This window comes from Coregonus lavaretus, assembly GCF_964263955.1.
Source record: "Coregonus lavaretus genome assembly, chromosome: 16".
Taxonomy (NCBI): domain Eukaryota; kingdom Metazoa; phylum Chordata; class Actinopteri; order Salmoniformes; family Salmonidae; genus Coregonus; species Coregonus lavaretus.
The window spans coordinates 37448290-37473062 of record NC_140003.1 but is presented as its reverse complement, the minus strand read 5'-3'; the positions used below and the strand labels follow the sequence as shown (position 1 = coordinate 37473062).

The 24773-nt window shown below is 44.7% G+C and overlaps 2 protein-coding genes across 5 annotated transcripts in view; one reads left to right on the top strand and one right to left on the bottom strand.

The window, feature by feature from the left end:
• The first annotated feature begins 401 nt into the window (after positions 1 to 401).
• Positions 402 to 8555, top strand: LOC311143918 (GA-binding protein alpha chain-like). Of its 2 annotated transcripts, none has more exons than XM_084179796.1 (10): positions 402 to 490; positions 2724 to 2826; positions 2958 to 3102; positions 3602 to 3686; positions 3831 to 4055; positions 4290 to 4484; positions 6609 to 6665; positions 6901 to 7029; positions 7184 to 7376; positions 7875 to 8555. In XM_084179796.1, exons 2-10 carry the CDS (start codon positions 2750 to 2752, stop codon positions 8089 to 8091), a joined length of 1323 nt encoding a protein of 440 aa, XP_084035922.1. In that variant the 5' UTR covers positions 402 to 490; positions 2724 to 2749; the 3' UTR covers positions 8092 to 8555. The 2 variants fall into 2 exon arrangements, with proteins under 2 accessions (XP_084035922.1, XP_084035923.1); XM_084179797.1 differs by having other exon boundaries at positions 407 to 490; positions 2729 to 2826.
• Positions 8556 to 8982: 427 nt separating this feature from the next.
• The window catches only part of LOC311143917 (amyloid-beta A4 protein-like), a 59545-nt gene continuing 43754 nt past the window's right edge, over positions 8983 to 24773 (bottom strand). For 2 of the 3 annotated variants that reach the window (XM_084179793.1, XM_084179795.1), the window contains 13 exons: positions 24428 to 24654; positions 24067 to 24237; positions 15628 to 15761; positions 15381 to 15455; positions 15137 to 15295; positions 13279 to 13407; positions 13025 to 13124; positions 12641 to 12708; positions 12376 to 12520; positions 12167 to 12220; positions 11937 to 12025; positions 11551 to 11697; positions 10570 to 11470 (listed from right to left, as the gene is read on the bottom strand). In XM_084179793.1, the coding sequence (XP_084035919.1) occupies positions 11369 to 11470; positions 11551 to 11697; positions 11937 to 12025; positions 12167 to 12220; positions 12376 to 12520; positions 12641 to 12708; positions 13025 to 13124; positions 13279 to 13407; positions 15137 to 15295; positions 15381 to 15455; positions 15628 to 15761; positions 24067 to 24237; positions 24428 to 24654 (1600 nt within the window). In that variant the 3' untranslated portion in view covers positions 10570 to 11368. Of the gene's footprint in view, positions 11471 to 11550; positions 11698 to 11936; positions 12026 to 12166; positions 12221 to 12375; positions 12521 to 12640; positions 12709 to 13024; positions 13125 to 13278; positions 13408 to 15136; positions 15296 to 15380; positions 15456 to 15627; positions 15762 to 24066; positions 24238 to 24427; positions 24655 to 24773 lie in introns of all 3 variants that reach the window. The other variant, XM_084179794.1, reaches the window with a different exon arrangement.

Sequence of the window (24773 nt, the reverse complement as noted above, 5' to 3'; positions counted from 1 at the left end):
ACATTAAAACTTGAAGCTTGTTTGTTTACCTACCCTTAAAGATAGGGATTTTTATAGCTTTGAGTATAAAATAATTCAGGACATAGGATGGACCAAAAAAATACATAGTAGAGCTTAGAATTTAATAGGACCTCTGTAGGAAGGACATTGTGGAATAAGGAGTACTGATGGCTCAATTATTACACCACATAATTCTATGCATACAACCGACTGGTCAAAGTGGGTTACATGCTGAAAATTATAGTCAATAATTATGCGTGCTATAAAACATCACATAACACATACACAGCATAATGTACACACAAATATCATGATAATTTCTTTGATACAAGAGTAAACTCTTGTCTATGTCTAAAAAGCAAGCTAGTCCCCGCCCCCTGTCTTGTTGACCAAAAACTTGCATGAATTCGATTTGAGTGGAAAGGCTAGCTTGCTATCCTACATCGACTCATATATCAAGTCCACAATCTTGGAGTGTACATTTTAAGAGGTATGTGTATGACCATCAAATATTTGCAATGCATATATGAAATCCTTTACATTGTCTCTCTGAAAGGAATTGTATCTTCTTTCACTAGCTTTGCCTAATCGGTCTTCCCGCTTTTTGTATCAAACTGTTTGCTAGCTAGCTAGAATGATGGCTACAAAGCTAGCTAGCTTGTTGATCCGCTATGCCACCTTCATTAGCCTAAAAACAATAACTTACACTAACATCAAGTCTAAATACTGTACTGAATGGAATCGTTTTCAGATTACTTCCAAACTACAAAATAACTTTCCAAATGACTTGTCTACGATTTGCCTTCAAACGTGTCCATCCAAAATCCAACTTTCGACACGTTAGTTAACTAGCTATTAGCCAGCAGTGGTAATTGATAGCTAGCTAATATTGCTAACGCCAACGACAGCTTGTTCATTGTAGTCCAGTTGTTCGCCCTGGTGATACGTTATACGGTTAGGTATATATAAATACGTTTTCCCAATGTTATAAATATCATTTTACTGTCCGTTTTAATCGAGCAAATTACTCCGGTATTTCCCCCTGACCGCTCTCGGAAGTCTGTAGACAACACTGTAAACTTAGCCAGGATTTCCGGCTCCTTTGCGTTTGCCCCTCTACTGTTTTGTTTCCGTTTCTTCCATTTCCGTTTTAAAGTTTTCCAGATTCTAAGTTTCAGAGTATATCTAAATCGACATTTTAAATAAGTTATTCATTGAATTATGTTTCTTACAGTCAGTATAAATTGTGTATTTCGCGCGTGCCTCGCCCCTCCACGTAACATCGCTGACAAATATGCTGGATAGCTAGCATTGCATTGCTACAGCATTGTACAGCTATGCTACACGTATAAAGAACATTAGTACCGATATATCTGAGAAGTGTTTGCTTTCAGAATTGATCAAGTTTATGTAATGATTTATCAACTAATGGCCCACCGTAAGGCCTACGCTTTGGAGAGGCCTCGCCCTCGAGTTAGTACTTTAGCTCGCACATAACTCTCTGCCGCCCAATGAGAATCCGAGGCTCCCTCAACTGGGTGATTCTCATGAAACAGGTTTAAAATGTCTAGCAAATTGAGTTACAAAACCATGATTCATCTGCAAAAATCAACTATCATTCTGAGGACTAGATGTTTAGTTTTTGGGAAAGTGTCTAATTTCAAATAAATGTTAAATTTTTGCCTGAATTTGGTAAATTCTCACTCCAAATTCTCATTGCTGAAATGCGTCCGGATGAAATTATCGGGTCAATTTATTTAACAAATTCTTTAGAAAAACCTAACTTATTTGAATAAAACCCCAAATATATTGCGGTAGTTTGTCCATAAATCATAAAAATGTTATACTAGTTGAAGTTTACATGAAACTATAATATTTATGACATACAAACGGTATCTGTGGACATGTCTCATTACATAACACTTTTTCAAGTTCCTGTAAAAACTCCAATAAGTTTTAACATAAAGCTTTAATCACCCATGATGCATCATCTACAGGAGTAGTCCTTAGATGAACACAAGTTAAGTGTATGTATTTGCTTATATGCCTTCAGAATGAGGTTATTATTCTCAAACACCCCCTTGTCCTTCTCATAACCGAAACGCTAAAGAGCTCAAATTGGGAAAAAGTCCGATTTAATTATATGATAATTGTATAATGTAAAATATGTTTATTTTTTAGTGTTATGCTCAGGCCTTGTCATTAGGTGAGCAATGTTGAAAAATATTATAATATTGATTTGTTTATTACTTTTTTGGACTTCGAAAACTGTTATGGGAATGAGAATTTTGTGAAAATGTTGGCAAAATGCATAATATCTGATCAAAAACATAATAATTCTGAAATAGATCAATAGTGATTCAGTGATTAAAGAGGACATTTCTTGAAAAATGAGACTTGAGATGTATATATATATTTTTTTACAGTTTCATGAGAATGACCCAATTTCATTCCCATCAAGACCCACACTAGCTAGCTATTAACCTTGTGGATTTTACTTGATATAATGCCACGGTTCATAAAATGTGTTCATGATAATTTACTAAAATCCCAATGATGGTGACAATTTTGCTACTAGTCCTCAGTTTTTTTTATTTATTGTATATTTGATGACATTTGATTTCAACCTTTTGTAGCGATGTGTTTCTACCATCACATCTGAAAACATTTGATGTCACCTTAATGTTGATTGATATCCCCCGGTCTGTCTGTCTCTTCCTCAGAATAGGTTGAATATTGGGGTACAGCAATGTCTAAAAGCGAGACAGAGGAGATGATAGAGATTGAGATCGATGGACAGGAGAAACAGGAGTGCCTGGAGGAGGGGTGAATGACATATTTTACAATGTGAACAGGCACCCATAAGCACATCAATTCAAACCCAGCTCCCTCCCTACTACTGATGACTAAACATTACTATTTGTGTTTTTTTGTTTATGTGGTCGTGCCATTTTCAGAGTTGAGGAGCAGACCATTACATCAGCCGATCTGATCCAACAGGACATCGACATCAATGAGCCAATCGGTAACCTGAAGAAGCTCCTGGAGCCCCGTATCCAGATGTCATTGGATGGATATGAGATCTGTCTACAGGACATCCAGGTACTGATGAAGGCCTGCATTTATGGGGTTGAAATACCTGATCAGACCTGATGCTGATGGAAGCCTGTATTTATGGGGTTGAAATACCTGCCCCACCTGATCAGACCTGATGCTGATGGAGTCTCATGTGTTTAGAGTTGATCATTTAATGTAGAAATGTTTAGAGTAATCTTCTCTTTTTCTCTCCCTTTCTGTCTCTCCCATTTGCTCCATCTCCATCCTCTCTCTCTTCTTATTTACCTGTCCTCCCCTCTCTCCCATGTTTCCCTCTCCTGTCCTTCCCTCTGTCCCTCTCCTGTCCTCCCCTCGCCTGTCCTGCCCTCTGTCCCTCGCCTGTCCTCCCCGTCCCTCGCCTGCCTTCCCCCCTGTCCCTCGCCTGCCTTCCCCCCTGTCCCTCGCCTGCCCTCCCCCCTGTCCCTCGCCTGCCCTCCCCCCTGTCCCTCGCTTGCCCTCCCCTCCCCTCTCGCCCTCTCCTTTCTCTTTCTTTCTGTCTCTCCAGCTGCATCCAGACCACAGCCTCTTTGATCAAGGAGTGAAGACAGACGGCACAGTGCAACTCAGCCTACAAATCATCACCAAGCCAGGTACACAAACGACAGCCTGAGCACCAAGACTTTATCAAAACCCAGGCACCAATCTATAGATGCACACAAATGTTGCACCATAACAATTAGGCTGTTGATACTAATCACACTCTAACCTCCACTCACGTCCCTCCCTTCATCCAGGCGAGGAGAAGCTGAACATCCTGGAGATCGTGAAGCCGGTGGAGACGGTGGAGGTGGTGATCGACCCGGATGCGGCGGGGGAGGAGGGCACCCTGATGGAGGAGGGCCAGCTGATCGCTGTGGAGCACTCCTCCCTGTCAGACGACACGTCGGAGCAGGTGACCCGCTGGGCCGCCGCCCTGGAGGGCTACCGCAAGGAACAGGTCCGTCTGGGGATACCCTACGGTGAGGAGGACACAAACACACACTTGCACTGAAACACAAAAACAAGCAGGACACACACAGAAAAACACACACACACTCTGAAACACAAAACCACAATTAATCAGGCAGTTACACACCGTTGTACAAAGTGAGACCCGTTTGCTGCGATTGCCATTAATTTTTTAACAGACAAAAAAGCTATAGTCAGCATTGTCAGTCTTTTAATCTGTGTGTAATGTGTCGCTCTCCTCTCAGACCCAGAACAGTGGACGGCGGACCAGGTGATCCACTGGGCCGTGTGGGTTATGAAGGAGTTCAGCATTGATGAGATGGAGGTGGGAGGGATTCACATCCCAGGTCGCAACCTCTGCTCCTTCACCCAGGAAGAGTTCCTGCAGAGGGTCCCCAGTGGAGAGATCCTCTGGAGCCACCTGGAGCTGCTCCGCAAGTGTGAGTTTGTGTTGTAGCTTCTGTATGTTGAGTCAGTGTGTTAGGGTTAAGGGCTAGCAACATTTCAAGCCTAAGTAGAGTCATAATACTAACCTCGTGGCAGGTACAGTGAGGGAAAAAAGTATTTCATTCCCTGCTGATTTTGTATGTTTGCCCACTGACAAAGAAATTATCAGTCTATAATTTTAATGGTAGGTGTATTTGAACAGTGAGAGACAGAATGACAACAAAAAAATCCAGAAAAACACATGTCAAAAATGTTATAAATTGATTTGCATTTTAATGAGGGAAATAAGTATTTGACCCCTCTGCAAAACATGACTTAGTACTTGGTGGCAAAACCCTTGTTGGCAATCACAGAGGTCAGACGTTTCTTGTAGTTGGCCACCAGGTTTGCACACATCTCAGGAGGGATTTTGTCCCACTCCTCTTTGCAGATCTTCTCCAAGTCATTAAAGGTTTCGAGCCTGACGTTTGGCAACTCGAACCTTCAGCTCCCTCCACAGATTTTCTATGGGATTAAGGTCTGGAGACTGGTTAGGCCACTCCAGGACCTTCATGTGCTTCTTCTTGAGCCACTCCTTTGTTGCCTTGGCCGTGTGTTTTGGGTCATTGTCATGCTGGAATACCCATCCACGACCCATTTTCAATGCCCTGGCTGAGGGAAGGAGGTTCTCACCCAAGATTTGACGGTACATGGCCCCGTCCATCGTCCCTTTGATGCGGTGAAGTTGTCCTGTCCCTTTAGCAGAAAAACACCCCCAAAGCATAATGTTTCCACCTCCATGTTTGACGGTGGGGATGGTGTTCTTGGGGTCATAGGCAGCATTCCTCCTCCAAACACGGCGAGTTGAGTTGATGCCAAAGAGCTCCATTTTGGTCTCATCTGACCAGAACACTTTCACCCAGTTCTCCACTGAATCATTCAAATGTTAATTGGCAAATTTCAGACGGGCATGTATATGTGCTTTCTTGAGCAGGGGGACCTTGCGGGCGCTGCAGGATTTCAGTCCTTCACTGCGTATTGTGTTACCAATTGTTTTCTTGGTGACTATGGTCCCAGCTGCCTTGAGATCATTGACAAGATCCTCCCGTGTAGTTCTGGGCTGATTCCTCACCGTTCTCATGATCATTGCAACTCCAGGAGGTGAGATCTTGCATGGAGCCCCAGGCCGAGGGAGATTGACAGTCTTTTGTGTTTCTTCCATTTGCGAATAATCTCACCAACTGTTGTCACCTTCTCACCAAGCTGCTTGGCGATGGTCTTGTAGCCCATTCCAGCCTTGTGTAGGTCTACAATCTTGTCCCTGACATCCTTGGAGAGCTCTTTGGTCTTGGCCATGGTGGAGAGTTTGGAATCTGATTGATTGCTTCTGTGGACAGGTGTCTTTTTATACAGGTAACAAGCTGAGATTAGGAGCACTCCCTTTAAGAGTGTGCTCCTAATCTCAGCTCGTTACCTGTATAAAAGACATCTGGGAGCCAGAAATCTTTCTGATTGAGAGGGGGTCAAATACTTACTTCCCTCATTAAAATGCAAATCAATTTATAACATTTTTGACATGCGTTTTTCTGGATTTTGTTGTTGTTATTCTGTCTCTCACTGTTAAAATAAACCTACTATTAAAATGATAGACTGATCATTTCTTTGTCAGTGGGCAAACGTACAAAATCAGCAGGGGATCAAATACTTTTTTTCCCTCACTGTAGCCTCGAGGTTAGAGGGTTGGGCCAGTAACCGAAAGGTTGCTGTTTCGAATACCGGAGCCGACAAAGTGAGAGAAAATAAAATAATAAATAATCTGTCGCTGTGCCCTTGACCAAGGCACCTAACCCTCATTTCTCCAGGGTCGCTGTACAATGGCGTCCCTTGCCGTGACCCCACTCCCTGCGGGTGTCTCGGGGAGTTGGGATATGCAACAAAAAAAATACATTTCCATTACACGCTTGTGTGTAACAGGACAAATATAAGCACCCCCCACATTTGTATTCTTATTATATTGTTTACATACAGTATGCCTGAAAATTAGAGGCTAGGGAAAGGGAGTTGTTCTGAGCCTGGGCAAGCATGTTCATTGAAGTTGGTTTTAGCTCACATACTGTATATGTCCCCATTCTTTACAGATGTGTTGGCCAGTCAGGACCAGTCTGGCCAGGAGGCCACAGTCACCATTGACCAACGTAAGTTTATTTCCTGTCTCTCTCACTCACTGTCACCCTGCATGCATCTACCACACTATATTGTTTTCATCTATGTTGGAGTTGTTGCCTATAGGCACAGATCTAGGATCAGCTTACTCTCACCCGAATCCTTACCTGTGCCAACATGGGTAGGAACACCAAACTGACCATAGATCAGGGGGTAACTTCATCCTGTATGTTTCTGGTTGTTTGAACCTTCTGTCTCCGCCCTCAGAGGTCCAGATCATCCCGGCTGCTGTGCAGACCACACCCACCACTATCAAGGTTCTGAAGCAGAACCGCGGCCCCAGAACACCCCGCATCTCAGGAGGAGAGGAGCGCAGCTCACCTGGCAACCGCACAGGTAGCCATTTGTGTGTGTTGGATGTCGTGTATGTATGTGTACCTAAATAGCATTAGTCTTCCAATGCTTTTTTATGGGTGCCTTAACAGTGTGAGTGAATGTGCATATGCTCGTATCTGATGTCAAAAAAACGTCCTCTCACCTGTCCCCGTAGGTAACAACGGTCAGATCCAGCTGTGGCAGTTCCTGTTGGAGCTGTTGACTGATAAGGATGCTAGAGACTGTATCTCCTGGGTGGGAGAGGAGGGGGAGTTCAAACTCAACCAGCCTGAACTGGTGGCCCAGAAATGGGGCCAACGCAAGAACAAGCCCACCATGAACTATGAGAAACTCAGCCGAGCGCTCAGGTATGCCAATCTGCCAGTTTCTCTCCCTTTTCCTCTTTTTTAATTTTCGTTGCACAAGTTCAAGCTCTCTTATCTTATGACTTGTTCCGTTTTTACATTTACATTTTAGTCATTTAGCAGACGCACTTATCCAGAGCGACTTACAGTTAGTGAGTGCATAATTTTTTTTTTGTTCCCTTGAACTTTCTAGTCGTCTCATTTTAATTGATCTGATTATTTCAAATCACATTTTATTTGTCACATGCGCCGAATACAAACAGGTGTAGACCTTACAGTGAAATGCTTACTTACAAGCCCTTAACCAACAATGCAGTTTTAAGAAAGAATACCAAAAATAAAATATAAAATATTACAAGATAAAAGTAACAAATAATTAAAGACCAGCAGTAAAAATAACAATAGCGAGGCTATATACAGTGGTTACCGAGAATTAAGAGTCCATAAAACTGCAGCCACCCCCTCCGGCGCCATCATATCTGTATATGTATATTTTCTCAGGTATTACTACGATGGGGACATGATCAGCAAGGTGCAGGGCAAGCGCTTCGTCTACAAGTTTGTGTGCGACCTGAGGACTCTGATTGGCTACAGTGCTGCCGAGCTCAACAACCTGGTAACGGAGTGTGAGCAGAAGAAGCTGGCCCGCATTCAGCTGCACGGGATTGGCCAGCCCATCACCACGGTGACGCTGGCCACCTCAGCACAGGACAGCTGAGGGGGGAGGGGCCTGGGGCTCCCTGACTGCCCCAGGTAGAAGTTGCCCATAGACACAGATCTAGGATCAGATTACTATGACCAGCCCTAAGCTTCACCATTTAAGGAGGTGGAAATGAACAGACTTTAGATCCGTGTCTATGGGCAACTTTGTCCTTCTCCTTTGGGTTTGATTGGAGATGGGGCTGAGACAGGCTGGGGAGGTGGTTTTCTTATTTTAACCAGGGAAGAGATGCTTGGAGGGAGAGTATGTGTGTGTGTGGATGAGTGTGAGTGTATGACTGTCAGATGGGGAGTGTGTGTGCGTATGCTGGAAAATCAAATATGATCTTTGCATTTGTTTCCCCTTTATCTGTAGCTTAGTATAGTTTCCATTGTATATACCGGTACTCCATGTTTTTGATAGCCACAAGGGCAGTGTATTTTCATATTTTCCATTAATAAAAGGATCCGTTTTGTATTTTATTTCGAGCTTTTTCCCAAATGAGTTGGACCTTTAGTGTCGACCAGGGGAAATAAAGTGGCAGATGTTTTCCTAAGGACTGAGTCTGTCCTTGATCCAACAGCTCCAATGCTGAGCCACGAAATTGCATATTGTGTATTCTACTATGCTCTTTCAACAGTAAGCCGAGACCCAGATGTAGTTCCTAAAAAAAAAAGTTTTGGTGGGGTGGGGTGGGGTGGGGTGGGGGGGGGACCCTACGCGGAGCACGTAGTCTACCTATAGGCAGAACTGTTCCAATGTAATGCGTATGCATACATACACACACCCGCTCTCTCACCACTCTGGCAGGTTCTAATGTTTTAGTTTCTCCTATATGACCATCACTCAGGATTCAAGCTCTGTCATAAATACATGAACACACACAGATTCAACAACAGAGATTATGTACATTCAACATTTTATTGATGGGATAGTGTAGAAAGCTTTTTCTCAGTCCAAGCAAATGGTTTGTATAGGTACACAGGAAAAAGTAACAGAATTAACTAATTAAACCACTAACCCCTGTACAAGTATCCTTGACAACATCAAAACATTTACCTGATTTAAGAGCTTCAGTTTGTGTGTAGGGAGGAAGTGTAGTAGTGTGTAGTAGATCTGTGGAATAATTGCACAATATGAATGTCACATTCATGTCTATTGGAGGCTCCATTTTGGGTATGGGGAATGTCTCGTCTACTACTGTCTCTATACTGATCCCAGATCTGGGTGTGTTCAGTTAGGTGAAACATTCTGAATGTTGCAGATGGAAATGTAACAAAAAACTACCTGACAGACAATGACATCTGTTCCACATAACACATATCTGAAAATTCTGTGAAGTTGCGCCTTCCTGAACAGGGTCCCTGTATTTGGCCTCACACACATTCGCCCAAGATCAATCTAACTATCAATAAACTGGTCTGAGATCAGTATTTCTTTAGCCTCTGCTTTTAAAGCCAGGAGGTCTGAGACGAGAGATTTGACGAGACAAGCAAGAGGGGGATATCCACCACAGAACACACAGATACACTGAACATGTATCAAACAACCAAGGAAAGATTGTGTGTGTGCGATTGATGATCAGAAAGGCGATAGGGAATCTATCACACTCCCAATCCCCACTCTCAACTCAATCTAATTATCTTACACATCAACTCCAAAGCGCCACACACACCAAGCCGACACAGCATGGCCAGCGAGAGCGAGTGATAGAGGGGAGGAGCAGGGCTGTTTGGGGAGTTGAGGTCTATGGGATAGACAGAGGGAAGGAAAGATAGAGAGCCTGAAAGCCTGAGAAACAAAAAAAGTAATGATTTCTGTTTCCATTAATGATATTCATAGATGTTCACAGACTATATAGGAATGAGGAAAGATATGGTGGAATGCTGAGATTTCTGGAATGATAAAATGAGGAATGGAGCTGAAACACAATTTCTAGTTGTGGAATATCAGTTAAGGGACATAATACCAATAAACGGAGCAGTAATACCAGTAATAATCAGACTAAATGAAACTCAGAGTGCATAGAACGCAAACAGTAACACAAATAGACTTCCTTTCAGATACTATTACACATCATTATATTAGCTACATGTAGATAGAGAGAATTCGGCCCATGTCGGTAACACAGGGCGAGGAATGGAGTGGAAACAAAGGACAGCACAGGTTCTGTTTAAAGCATGTCGCAGTGACAGTGACAACAAAGCGGACCAGATTCTAAATACTTTTTTTTTCTCTTCTTCATATCACAAGATCACAAAGAAGACACAGAAAATGTACAATCCTGCTAAAAGTCTATATGAGAGGCCCAGTCCCACAACAGGAGCCAGGTTCTCTCTACGTATATCTGGCATCAACATCACCATGCACTACATATAGTTACAGCTAGTTTTTTTCTGCCTTATTTCAATACATTACGCACCAAATAAAAACATTCAATATTTCTTTGCCTTTTACATATTTCTGATGTATTATTTATATATTTTTTCTTTGTTTATATATTTATCTGAAAAACGAACCTGAAAGCTTGTGGTATAATCCTGCAGAGAAGAGCTCAGGGCAGACTGAGCCCCTCCTCCCTTCGCTAGCGCTAAGAGCTGTTATGTCATCACCAAACACAGCACAGCTGTCATCTGAGAGAGGGGGAGCGGGAGAGGAGTGCGTGGGAGAGATGGAGGGAGTAGGGGGAGGGGAGAGTGCATCAGAGTGAGGGAGGAAGATTGCAGGGATATTTGGGGCCTCTGTTTCACCCTCTTAGACCTGTGATCGCTATCCTGAGGGGGAGGGCTCACCCACAGATAGATGGACAGATGAATCAATCAATGAGCTTCTCTGTTCTGTACACACACTACAGGATATTTAAAAAATATATGCAGGTGAAGAAGGATATCCTTGTCTGACCAATAGCAGCTATGAATGTTGATGTGCTGTACTTTACGAGGAAAGGATGAAGGGTGAGTGTGGCTTGGTTGCATTTCTGCCCCTTGGCACCCTGGGTAGCTGTAAGTAACATGACTACAACTCTTTCTAACCCAATTAATTACATATTTTTATGCCGCTTCAGTCATACTGGTTTCACCTACTCCGTCCTTTCAGATCCATTGACAGGAATAGAGTAGGAGCTAGAAGGGTTTATGGGCCAAAATGGAACAGGCCCTAGGTGGGAGGGGGTTAAGAGGACCAAAATGGAATGGGCCCTAGGTGTGAGGGGGTTAAGAGGACCAAAATGGAACGGGCCCTAGGTGTGAGGGGTTAAAGGAAGTTCAGGGTCAGGGAGGGGTCAAAGGGTAGCTCCTTAGTTCTGCATCTGTTCAAAGAACTTATAGGTGGGGTTCTCATAGCCGTTCTGCTGCATCTTGGACAGGTGACGCTCCTCTGGGGTCACTGCAGCATCCACCTAGAACACACACACACACCAGGTTAACACACAGGTACAGAACACCAACACGCAGACACACAGAAAGCACTCTCTCTCACCTCGATGATTCCGTGGTGGATAGAAGTATACTGCTTCTTCCTCAGCATGATCAGAGAGATGACAATGACCGTCGCTATGACAACCCCGCCCACCATCAGGCCGATTATGGCGCCCTTGTTGGAGCCCACATCCTCAGCGAAGAACACCTGGTAATAATCAACACAACAACACCCGTCAATCAAACTGGAGGTGTTGAGTGTTTCTGCAGTTATATATTGTAAAGAGAACATTATTTACCAGTCTCCAATGCACAGATAAACCGTTATACAAATGTTCCCATTTCTATCATAAACATGTGAGCTTGGGCTACTGAGCCAGTTTGTGATACACATGTATGAACATGTACCAGTCTACACTGTAGTTACTGTACTGTATGTTTCTGTACCAGTTTTTGATGCACTTCATAGCTGGCGCTTTGCCGCTCCTCCTTCTCCATCCGCACCTCAGGGAACTCCTCAGGCTTCAGAGCAGAGACTGAAGACACACAGTGAGAGAGGGAGAGAACATCATACAAATACACTCATCATCAAAAAGAGACAAACACAACCATAACCCAAACATGCCCATACAGTATAAACACAATCATACACATACTACATGCACGCAAACACTTACCAGGTCGAGTGGGAAGACCTTTATCTGGAACGGGACGAGCATCAACAGGCTCAACTGTTTTAACAGAGGAAACAGTCACTGACTAAAAGCTTTAGAGAATGACCAATTTAATGGATAATGCATGAAACAGTTGTCTTGTGTGTATTGCTGTGGTTCGCTAGGCTGTGTGTTAGGCTGGTTGTGTGACTGTGCGTGCATGTGTTTGTTACCGTGGTTGTCGGTGTTAGGCTGGTTGAAGCTCTCTGGGTGGATAAAGCCCAGTCGATCCAGGCCCATGCCAGGGTCCAGAGGGGCAGAGCTGTAAGCCTGGTCGGGCATCAGGGCATCGTTTCCATAGCTCACCCTGCCATCAGTCTACAAACACAGGATACACATGACTGAATTTCTATCTGGGTGTACGTGTTTGTGAGATAGGAGAGATTGTACTATTTTTATGAGCAAGAGTGTGCGTGCCTGTGTATGTGTGAAACTCACCCTCCCATCGCTCTGCAGAGATGAGACTTGCTGAGACAGCTCTGACTGAACCCTCTGCATAAGGACAGCTACACATAGAGAGAGAGAGAGAGAGAGAGAGAGAGAGAGAGAGAGAGAGAGAGAGAGAGAGAGAGAGAGAGAGAGAGAGAGAGAGAGAGAGAGAGAGAGAGAGAGAGAGAGAGAGAGAGAGAGAGAGAGAGAGAGAGAGAGAGAAGAGAGAAGGGGAAAATAGAGTGAAAATTAGAGAATGAACAATAGGCAGAAAGGAAAAAGCATAATCTGTACAATATCTCTGTAATAACACAACACAGTACTACACTGAGTGTATAGACTGAATAATATCATGACACTGCAGTATATGGGTAGGAGTAGGGTGACACTCACAAACTTGGTCTTGGATTTCATTGGCCACGCTGGGCACATTGTAGAGCAGCCCCAGGGATTGGTTCATCCTCTCGTCAATCACACGCAGGTGGGTCATCACCTAGAGGAGAAGGGCAAAGTGCAGAGGTCAAAGGAGTTACACAGGACACAGAGTGGCTGTAGGGGCTTGTGGGTAGTGTAGGGTGATTGAAGGGTGAGCTTAGAGGTTTGTGGGTAATGTAGTGTATTATAGCGGTTGGGGGTTGTTGGGGTACCTGGGGTCGGATCTGAGCAGCCTTTTTGGGGTCCACCATGCGGACGTGTTCGTAGTGTTTCAGGGTGTGTTGTCTGTCCTTCTGTTCTGCACGGACATACTTCTTCAACAGGCCAAGCACCTGACGAGGCTGAGGGACAGAGAGAGAAGGGGATGAGGGACACCTTAATTGGGGAGGACAGGCTTGCAACATTTTCTAAAAACCTGTTTTTGCTTTGTCATTATGGAGTATTGTTTCATGACTTGCCCTCATGGGCTGAGGATCAAAGATGCCGGCTAGGCAAAGGTTTGAACACCCCCTCTCCTGGGGGCCAGTTTAATGACCGGTCATAAATACTGTGCAGACTTTCTCTTCCTTGCCTTGAAGTTTTGGGAGAAAGGACCCCTTTGTTAACAGAGATTCTTCCCGCCAAAACGCCAACATCCAAAAGTAGATAATGAAACAATATTTCCCACATTCATTGTGGTAGAAATGGTCGGTGGGGACTTAAAGAATTCGTTACTATGTTGTGATGTCATTAAAGACGGTGGAACAACATAACTGTATCTCTGGGGGTGTACACTTCCCAGTTATGAGGTTTGCTTCTAATTGTTGTATAAAATGAATGATTTTTGTGAAGATAACAATGTGATTTTAGCATTCTAGATGAGATGATTGTTTTCCATATTGACTTGTTCTCAGTCAGTGGCCACGCCCAGATGAGCCCAAACATGTTGAAATGCCCCCTTTTCTATTCAAGTATAAAACCCCTCCTGACGAAATTCACCTCAGACCAAGCATACTACGGTATAAGCAGGATGTTGCAAATGGTTGAATTTCTACCAGACCAGGTAGCATGAAGGTGAAGCTACACGGTTTAAAATGGTTAGACCAGAAAGCCCCACGGCTTAAAATGGTTGACACTCTACAGACAAGCAGACGTGAAGCGTGAGCTAAACGTTACAAAATGGTGTAAACTCTACAGACCAGCTGACATGCAGCGCGAGCTGAATATTGCAAAATGGTGAAACTCTCAACCTCTACACGAGGTGAAGAAAAAGACAACGCACTGGACCTTATCATCTCAGTCTGCAGCTGGCATGTATAGTCGTCTAGAGAACATTCACTAAAGACACGAGTTGGGAAGGACAATCCCTCTCAGACAACTGTTGGTACATCTGAAGTATTTATTTTAACAGATCAACGCTACGAACTACAGGGTACGCTGAAGTATCCATTCTAACCAACTCTACGAACAGAAACTCTACCCAGGACATTGGGATCTCTGGTGGGCAAACCAGAGTCCTACATCATCAACTCAACTATCGAGGACAGCTACACATAAATACATGTTGCATTTCTAGAATGAGTGGGTCCAAAGCATTTGTATTTCCGTGAGCGTAGTTTACAAATGTCCGATAGGTGAATTCCTTTATCTCTTCCCCCCCCCCCCCCTCTCTGAATCAGCCAACCCTCCTTCTACCCAAGCATTCATGCTATTGTTAGTCCAGTCCACTAGGGACCTGTTTTCATTGTATTACGTTAGTAATCAATAACCTGTGTGTGTGTGTGTGTGTGTGTGTGTTATTATTTAGTTAGTTAGTTAGTAAGTAAAATTAAGCCAATTTGTGTATTGCTGATTCATCAATAAGGTTAGGGTTCTTGCAGGTTCAAGGATTATGCAACGTTCAGAATGAGACTGATAAGAGATAATTATTTAACAAGTGACTTATCGATATATAACATATATCTTCTAAGAGTTTAATTCGGGAGATGATAACTCGTTAAACAACTTCTATAAGTATAAGGCTATAAAGTAACAAAATGTGGAAAAAGTCAAGTGGTCTGAATACTTTCCGAATGCACTGTATATACGTACCCTGGGTGGGTTGGCCTGCAGGGAGCTGAGGTAGTTCTCCAGGGCCATGTGACGGCGGCTGTTGAGCAGGGCCTCCACTCGGGCCATGTGGGTCTCCACCAGCTGCTGCCTCTCTCCTGCTGCCTCCTGCTCCAGGGCCTCCACCTTCTCCTGGAAGTGCTGCACACAGAAACATTTACACACACTAGAATGCACACACACACACACACACATTACCTACACACACACAGCTCAGGTACTGTACCTGGATGACTGCCTTCTTGTCAGCGCGAGGGAGACTCTTGGCCTGTCTCTCTGCTTCCTCCCACTCTCTCATCACCTAGAGAGACACAGTCAGTCAGACATCAGAGGATTGTGTGTAGTGTAGTGAACTCCCTTAATGTCCTTTGTTCACATCAGAGAAGGGACCCCTCTCTCTCTCTCTCCCATACATTCTCCCTCTTTCACAAACACACACGCTGTCTTTCTCTCTCACTCTCATACACACAGACCTGGGACATCCTCTCACGGTGCTTGGCCTCCAGACTCTCCTTGGCCTTCTGGAAGTTGGAGTGTTCGCTGTCGTCTCCGGGAGACTCCAGGTAACGGTCCACCGCGTCAGGGGGGGAGGGGGCCGTGGTGGGCACTGGGGGAGGAGGGAGGAAAAGAGATAGAGGAGAAAGGAGATTTACACAAAAGGGTCCAGACAGAAGGTATACTACCAGTCAAAAGTTTGGACACACCTACTCATTCCAGGGTTTTTCTTTATTTTTACTATTTTCTACATTGTAGAATAATAGTGAAGACATCACTCAAAAGTTAAACAGTGACATACCCTCCTCCCACATTTCTACCTTATCTGTCACTGTAATCTGAAACTGTACTGAGACTTTCAGGGTCTGAACACACAGACAGATAGGTAGACCTGGCAGGCAGGTGGAGAGACAGGTCAACCACACAGACAGGTAGACCTGGCAGACAGATGGAGAGACAGGTCAACCACACAGACAGGTAGACCTGGCAGACAGGTGGAGAGACAGGTCAACCACACAGACAGACAGACAGACAGACCTGGCAGACAGGTAGAGAGACAGGTCAACCACACAGACAGGTACACCTGGCAGACAGATGGAGAGACAGGTCAACCACACAGACAGGTAGACCTGGCAGACAGGTAGAGAGACAGATCAACCACACAGACAGACAGACAGGCATACCTGGCAGACAGGTAGAGAGACAGGTCAAAACATGTAGGTTAAAAGAGGCGACAGACTGGTTAGAGCAGCTAAGACTGTCAGCCAGCGAGAGACAGGTGATATATCGGTCAGCCTTGACATTATTTTAGTGTGTGTGTGTGTGTACGCGCATGCGTGTGCGAGATACGGGAGACTGGAGATCAGATAAGTGAATTCTGCCCAGTCAGGATCAGGGTAGGCGCTGCGTCATCCTCTCCCGCTGAGGAGCGTTGTGCTTAACTGGGCGGAAAGTACCGGAAAAGAGTGGAACAGCCAGGCTGGGGCTAGGAAACAGACAGAGACTCAACCCACTGACACACGCATGAACACACACACTGACACAGTGATATAAAGAGACACTGTTGTTGTTAGGTTAAGCCGGTTAGAACATCAACACTAACCGACACTGCCAGGTCAGGCCACCATAAAATCACCTGACAAACATTGTCTCACACACACACACACACACAGTGTTATTAAGCTGGTTAATGAGTGATGGAGTGAGTAAAATAATCTTTGCAAAAGCAGAAGAGTGAAAGGGTGAGTAAGTGAGTGAGTGAGTGAAGTGGCTATTTTCCACCAGTGACATTCTCTGCTAATATCGGCGCAGATATTTCCTAATATCTCTTCCGTTTCGTGAATAAGTCAATATACATATTTTTTTAACCAGAATTACCTAATTGAAAGGTCAACCTCTGTCTGTACCAAGACGTCTGTACACCCACTAGAGCAGAGTACAGTCGTGGTCAAAAGTTTGCTGCCTCAGTTTTTATGATGGCAATTTGCATATATTCCATAATGTCATGAAGAGTGATCAGATTAATTGCAATTAATTGCAAAGTCTCTCTTTGCCATGAAAATGAACTTAATCCCCAAAAAACATTTCCACTGCATTTCAGCCCTGCCACAAAAGGACCAGCTGCGATCATGTCAGTGATTCTCTCATTAACACAGGTGAGATTGTTGGCGAGGACAAGGCTGGAGATCACTCTGTCATGCTGATTGAGTTAGAATAACAGACTGGAAGCTTTAAAAGGGTGGTATTGAAATCATTGTTCTTCCTCTGTTAACCATGGTTACCTGCAAGGAAACACGTGCCGTCATCATTGCTTTGCACAAAAAGGGCTTCACAGGCAAGGATATTGCTGCTAGTAAGATTGCACCTAAATCAACCATTTATCGGATCATCAAGAACTTCAAGGAGAGAGGTTCAATTGTTGTGAAGAAGGCTTCAGGGCGCCCAAGAAAGTCCAGCAAGCGCCAGGACCGTCTACTAACGTTGATTCAGCTGCGGGATTGGGGCACCACCAGTGCAGAGCTTACTCAGGAATGGCAGCAGGCAGGTGTGAGTGCATCTGCACGCACAGTGAGGCAAAGACTTTTGGAGGATGGCCTGGTGTCAAGAAGGGCAGCGAGGAAGCCACTTCTCTCCAGGAAAAACATCAGGGACAGACTGATATTCTGCAAAAGGTACAGGGATTGGACTGCTGAGGACTGGGGTAAAGACATTTACTCTGATTTTAATTTTTTATTTTATTTAACCTTTATTTAACCAGGTAAGCAAGTTGAGAACAAGTTCTAATTTACAACTGCGACCTGGCCAAGATAAAGCAAAGCAGTGCGGTAAAAACAACAACAACACAGAGTTACATATGGAATAAACAAAACGTACAGTCAATAACACAATAGAAAATCTATATACAGTGTGTGCAAATGTAGTAAGTTATGGAGGTAAGGAAATAAATAGGCCATAGTGCACAATTATAATTTAGTATTGAGTGATAGATGTGCAGAAGTGATAGATGTGCAGAAGATGATGTGCAAATAGAGATACTGGGGTGCAAATGAGCTAAATAAATAACAATGTAAATAACAATATGGGGATGAGGTAGTTGGGTGGGCTAATTACAGATGGGTTGTGTACAGGTGCAGTGATCGGTAAGCTGCTCTGACAACTGATGCTTAAAGATAGTGAGGGAGATAAGTGTCTCCAGCTTCAGAGATTTTTGCAGTTAGTTCCAGTCATTTGCAGCAGAGAACTGGAAGGAATGGGGACCAAAGGAGGTGTTGGCTTTGGGGATGACCAGTGAGATATACCTGCTGGAACGCATACTACGGGTGGGTGTTGCTATGGTGACCAATTAGCTAAGATAAGGCGGGGATTTGCGTAGAAGAGATTTATAGATGACCTGGAGCCAGTGGGTTTTGCGACAAATATGTAGTGAGGGCTAGCCAACGAGAGCGTACAGGTTACAATGGTGGGTAGTATACGGGGCTTTGGTGACAAAACGGATGGCACTGTGATAGACCACATTACATTTGCTGAGTAGAGTGTTGGAAGCTATTTTGTAAATGACATCGCCGAAGTCAAGTATCGGTAGGATAGTCAGTTTTACGAGGGCATGTTTAGCAGCATGAGTGAAGGAGGCTTTGTTGCGAAATAGGAAGCCGATTCTAGATTTAACTTTGGATTGGAGATGCTTAATGTGAGTCTGGAAGGGAGTTTACAGTCTAACCATACACCTAGGTATTTGTAGTTGTCCACATATTCTAAGTCAGACCCGCCGAGAGTAGTGATTCTAGTCGGGTGGGCAGGTGCCAGCAGCGTTCGATTGAAGAGCATGCATTTAGTTTTACTAGCGTTTAAGAGCAGTTGGAGGCCACGGAAGGAGTGTTGTATGGCATTGAAGCTCGTTTGGAGGTTTGTTAACACAGTGTCCAATGAAGGGCCAGATGTATACAAAATGGTGTCGTCTGCGAAGAGGTGGATCTGAGAGTCACCAGAAGCAAGAGCGACATCATTGATATACACAGAGAATAGAGTCGGCCCGAGATTGAACCCTGTGGCACCCCCATAGAGACTGCCAGAGGTCCAGACAACAGGCCCTCCGATTTGACACATTGAACTCTATCTGAGAAGTAGTTGGTGAACCAGGCGAGGCAGTCATTTGAGAAACCAAGGCTATTTAGTCTGCCAATAAGAATGCGGTGATTGACAGAGTCAAAAGCCTTGGCCAGGTCAATGAAGACGGCTGCACAGTACTGTCTTTTATCGGTCGCAGTTATTATATCGTTTAGGACCTTGAGTGTGGCTGACGTACACCCATGACCAGCTCGGAAACCAGATTGCATAGCGGAGAAGGTACGGTGGGATTCAAAATGGTCGGTCATCTGTTTGTTAACTTGGCTTTCAAATACTTTCGAAAGGCAGGGCAGAATGGATATAGGTCTGTAACTAGAAATGTCAGATTATCGTAGATTTATCGGTAGTGACAGTGTTTCCTAGCCTCAGTGCAGTGGGCAGCTGGGAGGAGGTGTTCTTATTCTCCATGGACTTTACAGTGTCCCAAAACATTTTGGAGTTAGTGCTACAGGATGCACATTTTTGCTTGAAAAAGTTAGCCTTTGCGTTCCTAACTGATTGTGTACATTGGTTCCTGACTTCCCTGAAAAGTTGCATATCGCGGGGGCTGTTCGATGCTAATGCAGTACGCCACAGGATGTTTTTGTGCTGGTCAAGGGCAGTCAAGTCTGGGGTGAACCAGGGGCTATATCTGTTCTTAGTTCTGAATTGTTTGAATGGGGCATGCTTATTTAAGATGGAGAGGAAAGCACTTTTAAAGAACAACCAGGCATCCTCTACTGACGGAATGAGGTCAATATCCATCCAGGATACCCGGGCCAGGTCAATTAGAAAGGCCTGCTCTCTGAAGTGTTTTAGGGAGCGTTTGACAGTGATGAGGGGTGGTCGTTTGACCGCGGACCCATTGCGGACACAGGCAATGAGGCAGCGATCGCTGAGATCCTGGTTGAAGACAGCGGAGGTGTATTTAGAGGGTAAATTAGTCAGGATGATATCTATGAGGGTGCCCATGTTAACGGATTTAGGGTTGTACCTGGTAGGTTCCTTGATAATTTGTGTGAGATTGAGGGCATCTAGTTTAGATTGTAGGACAGCCGGGGTGTTAAGCATATCCCAGTTTAGGTCACCAAGCAATACAAACTCTGAGGATAGATGGGGGGCAATCAATTCACATATGGTGTTCAGGGCACAGCTGGGGGCTGAGGGGGGTCTGTAGCAAGCGGCAACAGAGAGAGACTTATTTCTGGAAAGGTGGATTTGTAGAAGTAGAAGCTCAAACTGTTTGGGCACAGACCTGGATAGTATGATAGAGCTCTGCAGGCTGTCTCTACAGTAGATTGCAACTCTCCGCCCCCTTTGGCAGTTCTATCTAGACGGAAAATGATGTAGTTGGGAATGGACATTTCAGAATCTTTGGTGGCCTTCCTAAGCCAGGATTCAGACACTGCTAGAACATCAGGGTTGGCGGAGTGTGCTAACGCAGTGAATAACTCAAACTTAGGGAGGAGGCTTTGATGTTAACATGCAAGAAACCAAGGCTTTTGCGGTTATAGAAGTCAAAAAATTATAGCGCCTGGGGAGCAGGAGTGATACTGGGGGCTACAGGGCCTGGATTAACCTCTATATCACCAGAGGAACAGAGGAGGAGTAGAATAAGGATACGGCTAAAGGCTTTAAGAACTGGTCTTCTAGTGCGTTGGGTACAGAGTTAAAAAAGGGGCAGATTTCTGGGCGTTGTAGAATAGATTCAGGGCATTATGTACAGACAAGGATATGGAAGGATATGAGTACAGTGGAGGTAAACCTAAGCGTTGGGTAAAGATGAAATAGATAGCATCACTGGAGGCACCGATTGAGCCGGTCTCCGCGTGTGTGGGGGGTGGGACAAAGGAGCTATCTGAGACAGGTTGAGCAGGACTGGGGGCTCTACATTGAAAAAGTACAGTTAGAACTAACCGAAACAGCAATAGGCAAGGCATATTGACATGGGAGAGAGGCATAAAGCAGTCCCAGGTGTTATTCGAGAGAGCTAAGACAACAGCTGGTAATGGCGAAGAAAGTTTGAGCTGAGGCTAAACAGGATGGGGTACTGTATAAAGGAACAGTCCAGCAGGCATCAGCTGTGTAGCTGAGTGATCATTATGTCCAGTGAACAGCAATAAGTAAGTCCGGGAGCAGTTCAGTGGCTGCTACGCTACAGGCGAGCTGGAGGCACGGCTGTTGATTGCGTGTGCTAGCGGGCCCGGGGCTAGCAGATGGATCTTAGTGGTCATCGCAACGGGAAGCCTGTTGAAACCACATCAGATGATTACGTCGGCAGACCAGTCGTGATGGATCGGCGGGGCTCCGTGTCAACACCAGGAGGTCCCGTCCGGTTGACAGAGAGGTAGATAGCCGGGAGATGGTCCTGGCTCGAGGCTAGCTAAAGGGTAACTGGGGTTAGCTTCAGGACAGTGGTGATTAGCCAACAACGACAACAGCCATTCGGTTGCAGCTAGCTAGTTCCACTGCTATGCCATCTTGGAACTAGAACTGATGAATCCCTTTCCGATTGTTTGGGGCATCCGGAAAAAAGCTTGTCCGGAGAAGACAAGGTGAGGACTACCATCAGTCTTGTGTCATGCCAACAGTAAAGCATCCTGAGACCATTAATGTGTGGGGTTGCTTCTCAGCCAAGGGAGTGGGCTCACTCACAATTTTGCCTAAGAACACAGCCATGAATAAAGAATGGTACATTACATTACATACCAACACATCCTCCGAGAGCATCTTCTCCCAACCATCCAAGAACAGTTTGGTGACGAACAATGCCTTTTCCAGCACCTTGCCATAAGGCAAAAGTGATAACTAAGTGGCTCGGGGAACAAAACATCAACATTTTGGGTCCATGGCCAGGAAACTCCCCAGACCTTAATCCCATTGAGAACTTGTGGTCAATCCTCAAGAGGCGGGTGGACAAACAAAAACCCACAAATTCTGACAAACTCCAAGCATTGATTATGCAAGAATGGGCTGCCATCAGTCAGGATGTGGCCCAGAAGTTAATTGACAGCATGCCAGGGCGGATTGCAGAGGTCTTGAAAAGTGTCAACACTGCAAATATTGACTCTTTGCATAAACTTAATGTAATTGTCAATAAAAGCCTTTGACACTTATGGAATGCTTGTAATTATACTTCAGTGTACCATAGTAACATCTGACAAAAATATCTAAAAACACTGAAGCAGCAAACTTTGTGAAGAGCAATACTTGTGTCATTCTCAAAACTTTTGACCACGACTGTATATTGTAGGAACACTGCACTTCCTCAATAGCTGAGATGGATCCAGACCCTCAAGGTTTGTTGCGGTAAAACAGTCTTAGCTATCCAGAGTAACGGTTAATCAGTAATAACTACTATTGGAGGGAAATGAAAGATCAATAAAAGTCTTAAAAGCAGTGCTTTTCATTGACCTTCCATTTCCCTCTAAAAGTGACAGAATATCTCTTTAATGAAATTCAATGAAAACGTAAAGTGATGCAAAATCTACACTGAACTAAAATATCAACGCAACATGTAAAGTGTTGGTCCCATGTTTCATGAGCTGAAATAAAAGTTCCCAGAACATTTCCATATGCACAAAAAACGTATTTCTCTCACATTCTGTGCACAAACTTTTAGTGAGCATTTCTCCTTTGCCAAGACAATCCATCCACCTGACAGGTGTGGCATATCAAGAAGCTGATTAAACAGGATGATCATTACACAGGTGCACCCTGTGCTGGGGACCATAAAAGGCCACTAAAATGTGCAGTTTTGCCACACAACACGACGCCACAGATGTCTTCAGTTTTGAGGGAGCGTGCAATTGGCGTGCTGACTGCAGGAATGTCCACCAGAGCTGTTGCCAGAGAATTTAATGTCCTTTCTCTACCATAAGCCAACTCCAGCATTGTTTTAGAGAATTTGACAGTACATCCAACCGGCCTCACAACCGCAGACCACGTGTACGGCGTTGTGTGGGCGAGCGGTTTGCTGATGTCAACGTTGTGAACAGAGTGCCCCATGGCGGCGGTGGGGTTATGGTATGGGCAAGCATAAGCTACGGACAATGAACACAACTACATTTTATCGATGGCAATACTGTGACGAGATCATGAGGCCCATTGTCGTACCATTCATCCGCTGCCATCACCATGTTTCAGCACAATAATGCACAGCCCCATGTCGCAAGGATCTATACACAATTCCTGGAAGCTGAAAATGTCCCAGTTCTTCCATGGCCTGCATAATCACCAGACATGTCACCCATTGAGCATGTTTGGGATGCTCTGGATCGACGTGTACGACAGAGTGTTCCAGTTCCTGCCAATATCCAGCAACTTCACACAGCCATTGAAGAGGAGTGGGACAACATTCCGAGTGGGACAACATTCTGATCAACTCTATGCGAAGGAGATGTGTCGTGCTGCATGAGGCAAATGGTGGTCACACCAGATACTGACTGGTTTTCTGATTCACACCTCTACATAAAAAAAAGGTATCTGTGACCAATAAAATGTATATCTTTATTCCCAGTCATGTGAAATCCATAGATTAGGGCCTAATTAATTTATTTCAATTGACTGATTTCCTTATATGAACTGTAACTCAGTAAAACCTTTGAAATTGTTGCATGTTGCGTTTATATTTTTGTTCAGTATAGAACTGAAAAATCTTCCCCTTTCAGAGCAACAAGTGTCTAAGAGCTATCAGACAGACAGGTAAACTGTGTTAGACAGACAGATAGGTCAGAGAGGCAGACAGCATAGGGGATAGTCCCCAAGGCAAGGGGCCTAGAGGTCCATTTCAGGGGTCCAGTCCAGGGACTTACACACACTGGTGCTGCAGACAGACAGGCAGTACTCTTCTGAGTCAAAGTTATTCCGGTTGCCCCCGCACCCTCCAAAGAGGAAGGGGGCACAGGTGCCCTTCTCTGGCATGAAGTACCACCGCTCCAGAATGGCATGGCACGGGCCCGACTCAGCACGCGCCCAACACACCTCTGAGAGAGACACACACTCTTAAAACACACACTCACACAGCGCAATCACACACACTGCTTGGGTGTGTTTACACAACATGTTCAAACATACACACATCTTATCCATCTTTTGAAACTGCTCCAGAAATCCTTGGGGAAAACAAACAAACAAAACAGTATTAATCTCTTTCCATCCATGGCCTGTTCTTACCTCTGACAACTTCCTCAACCGATTCAGTAGTGGTCGTGGTGGTGGTTGTCATGGCGATGTTGGAGGCGCCTTCACCACTGTCCCGTTCGTCGGTCACATCATCCTCATCATCATCATCATCTTCATCCTCAAGACCGTCTCCGTCCTCGTCTCTGTCAAAGGTATCCTCTTCCTCATCCTCATCATACTCAGTGGTGACAGCCCCCTGATCCGCCTGGCGAGGCATGCTGTAGGGAGAGAGGGTGTAATGTGAGTCTGAGTGTGTGTAGTCTGGTTGTGCAGGTTCTGTCAAAAGGCTTTAACCACTGGTTTATGAACTTGAGTAAGTATTTAAGATGATCGGTGC

Coding starts and splice junctions, on each gene's coding strand:
- LOC311143918 (XM_084179796.1), top strand. CDS start 2,750: ATGTCTAAAAGCGAGACAGAGGAGATGATAGAGATTGAGATCGATGGA. Junction 2,827..2,957: donor CAGGAGTGCCTGGAGGAGGG/GTGAATGACATA, acceptor TGCCATTTTCAG/AGTTGAGGAGCAGACCATTA. Junction 3,103..3,601: donor TCTGTCTACAGGACATCCAG/GTACTGATGAAG, acceptor CTGTCTCTCCAG/CTGCATCCAGACCACAGCCT.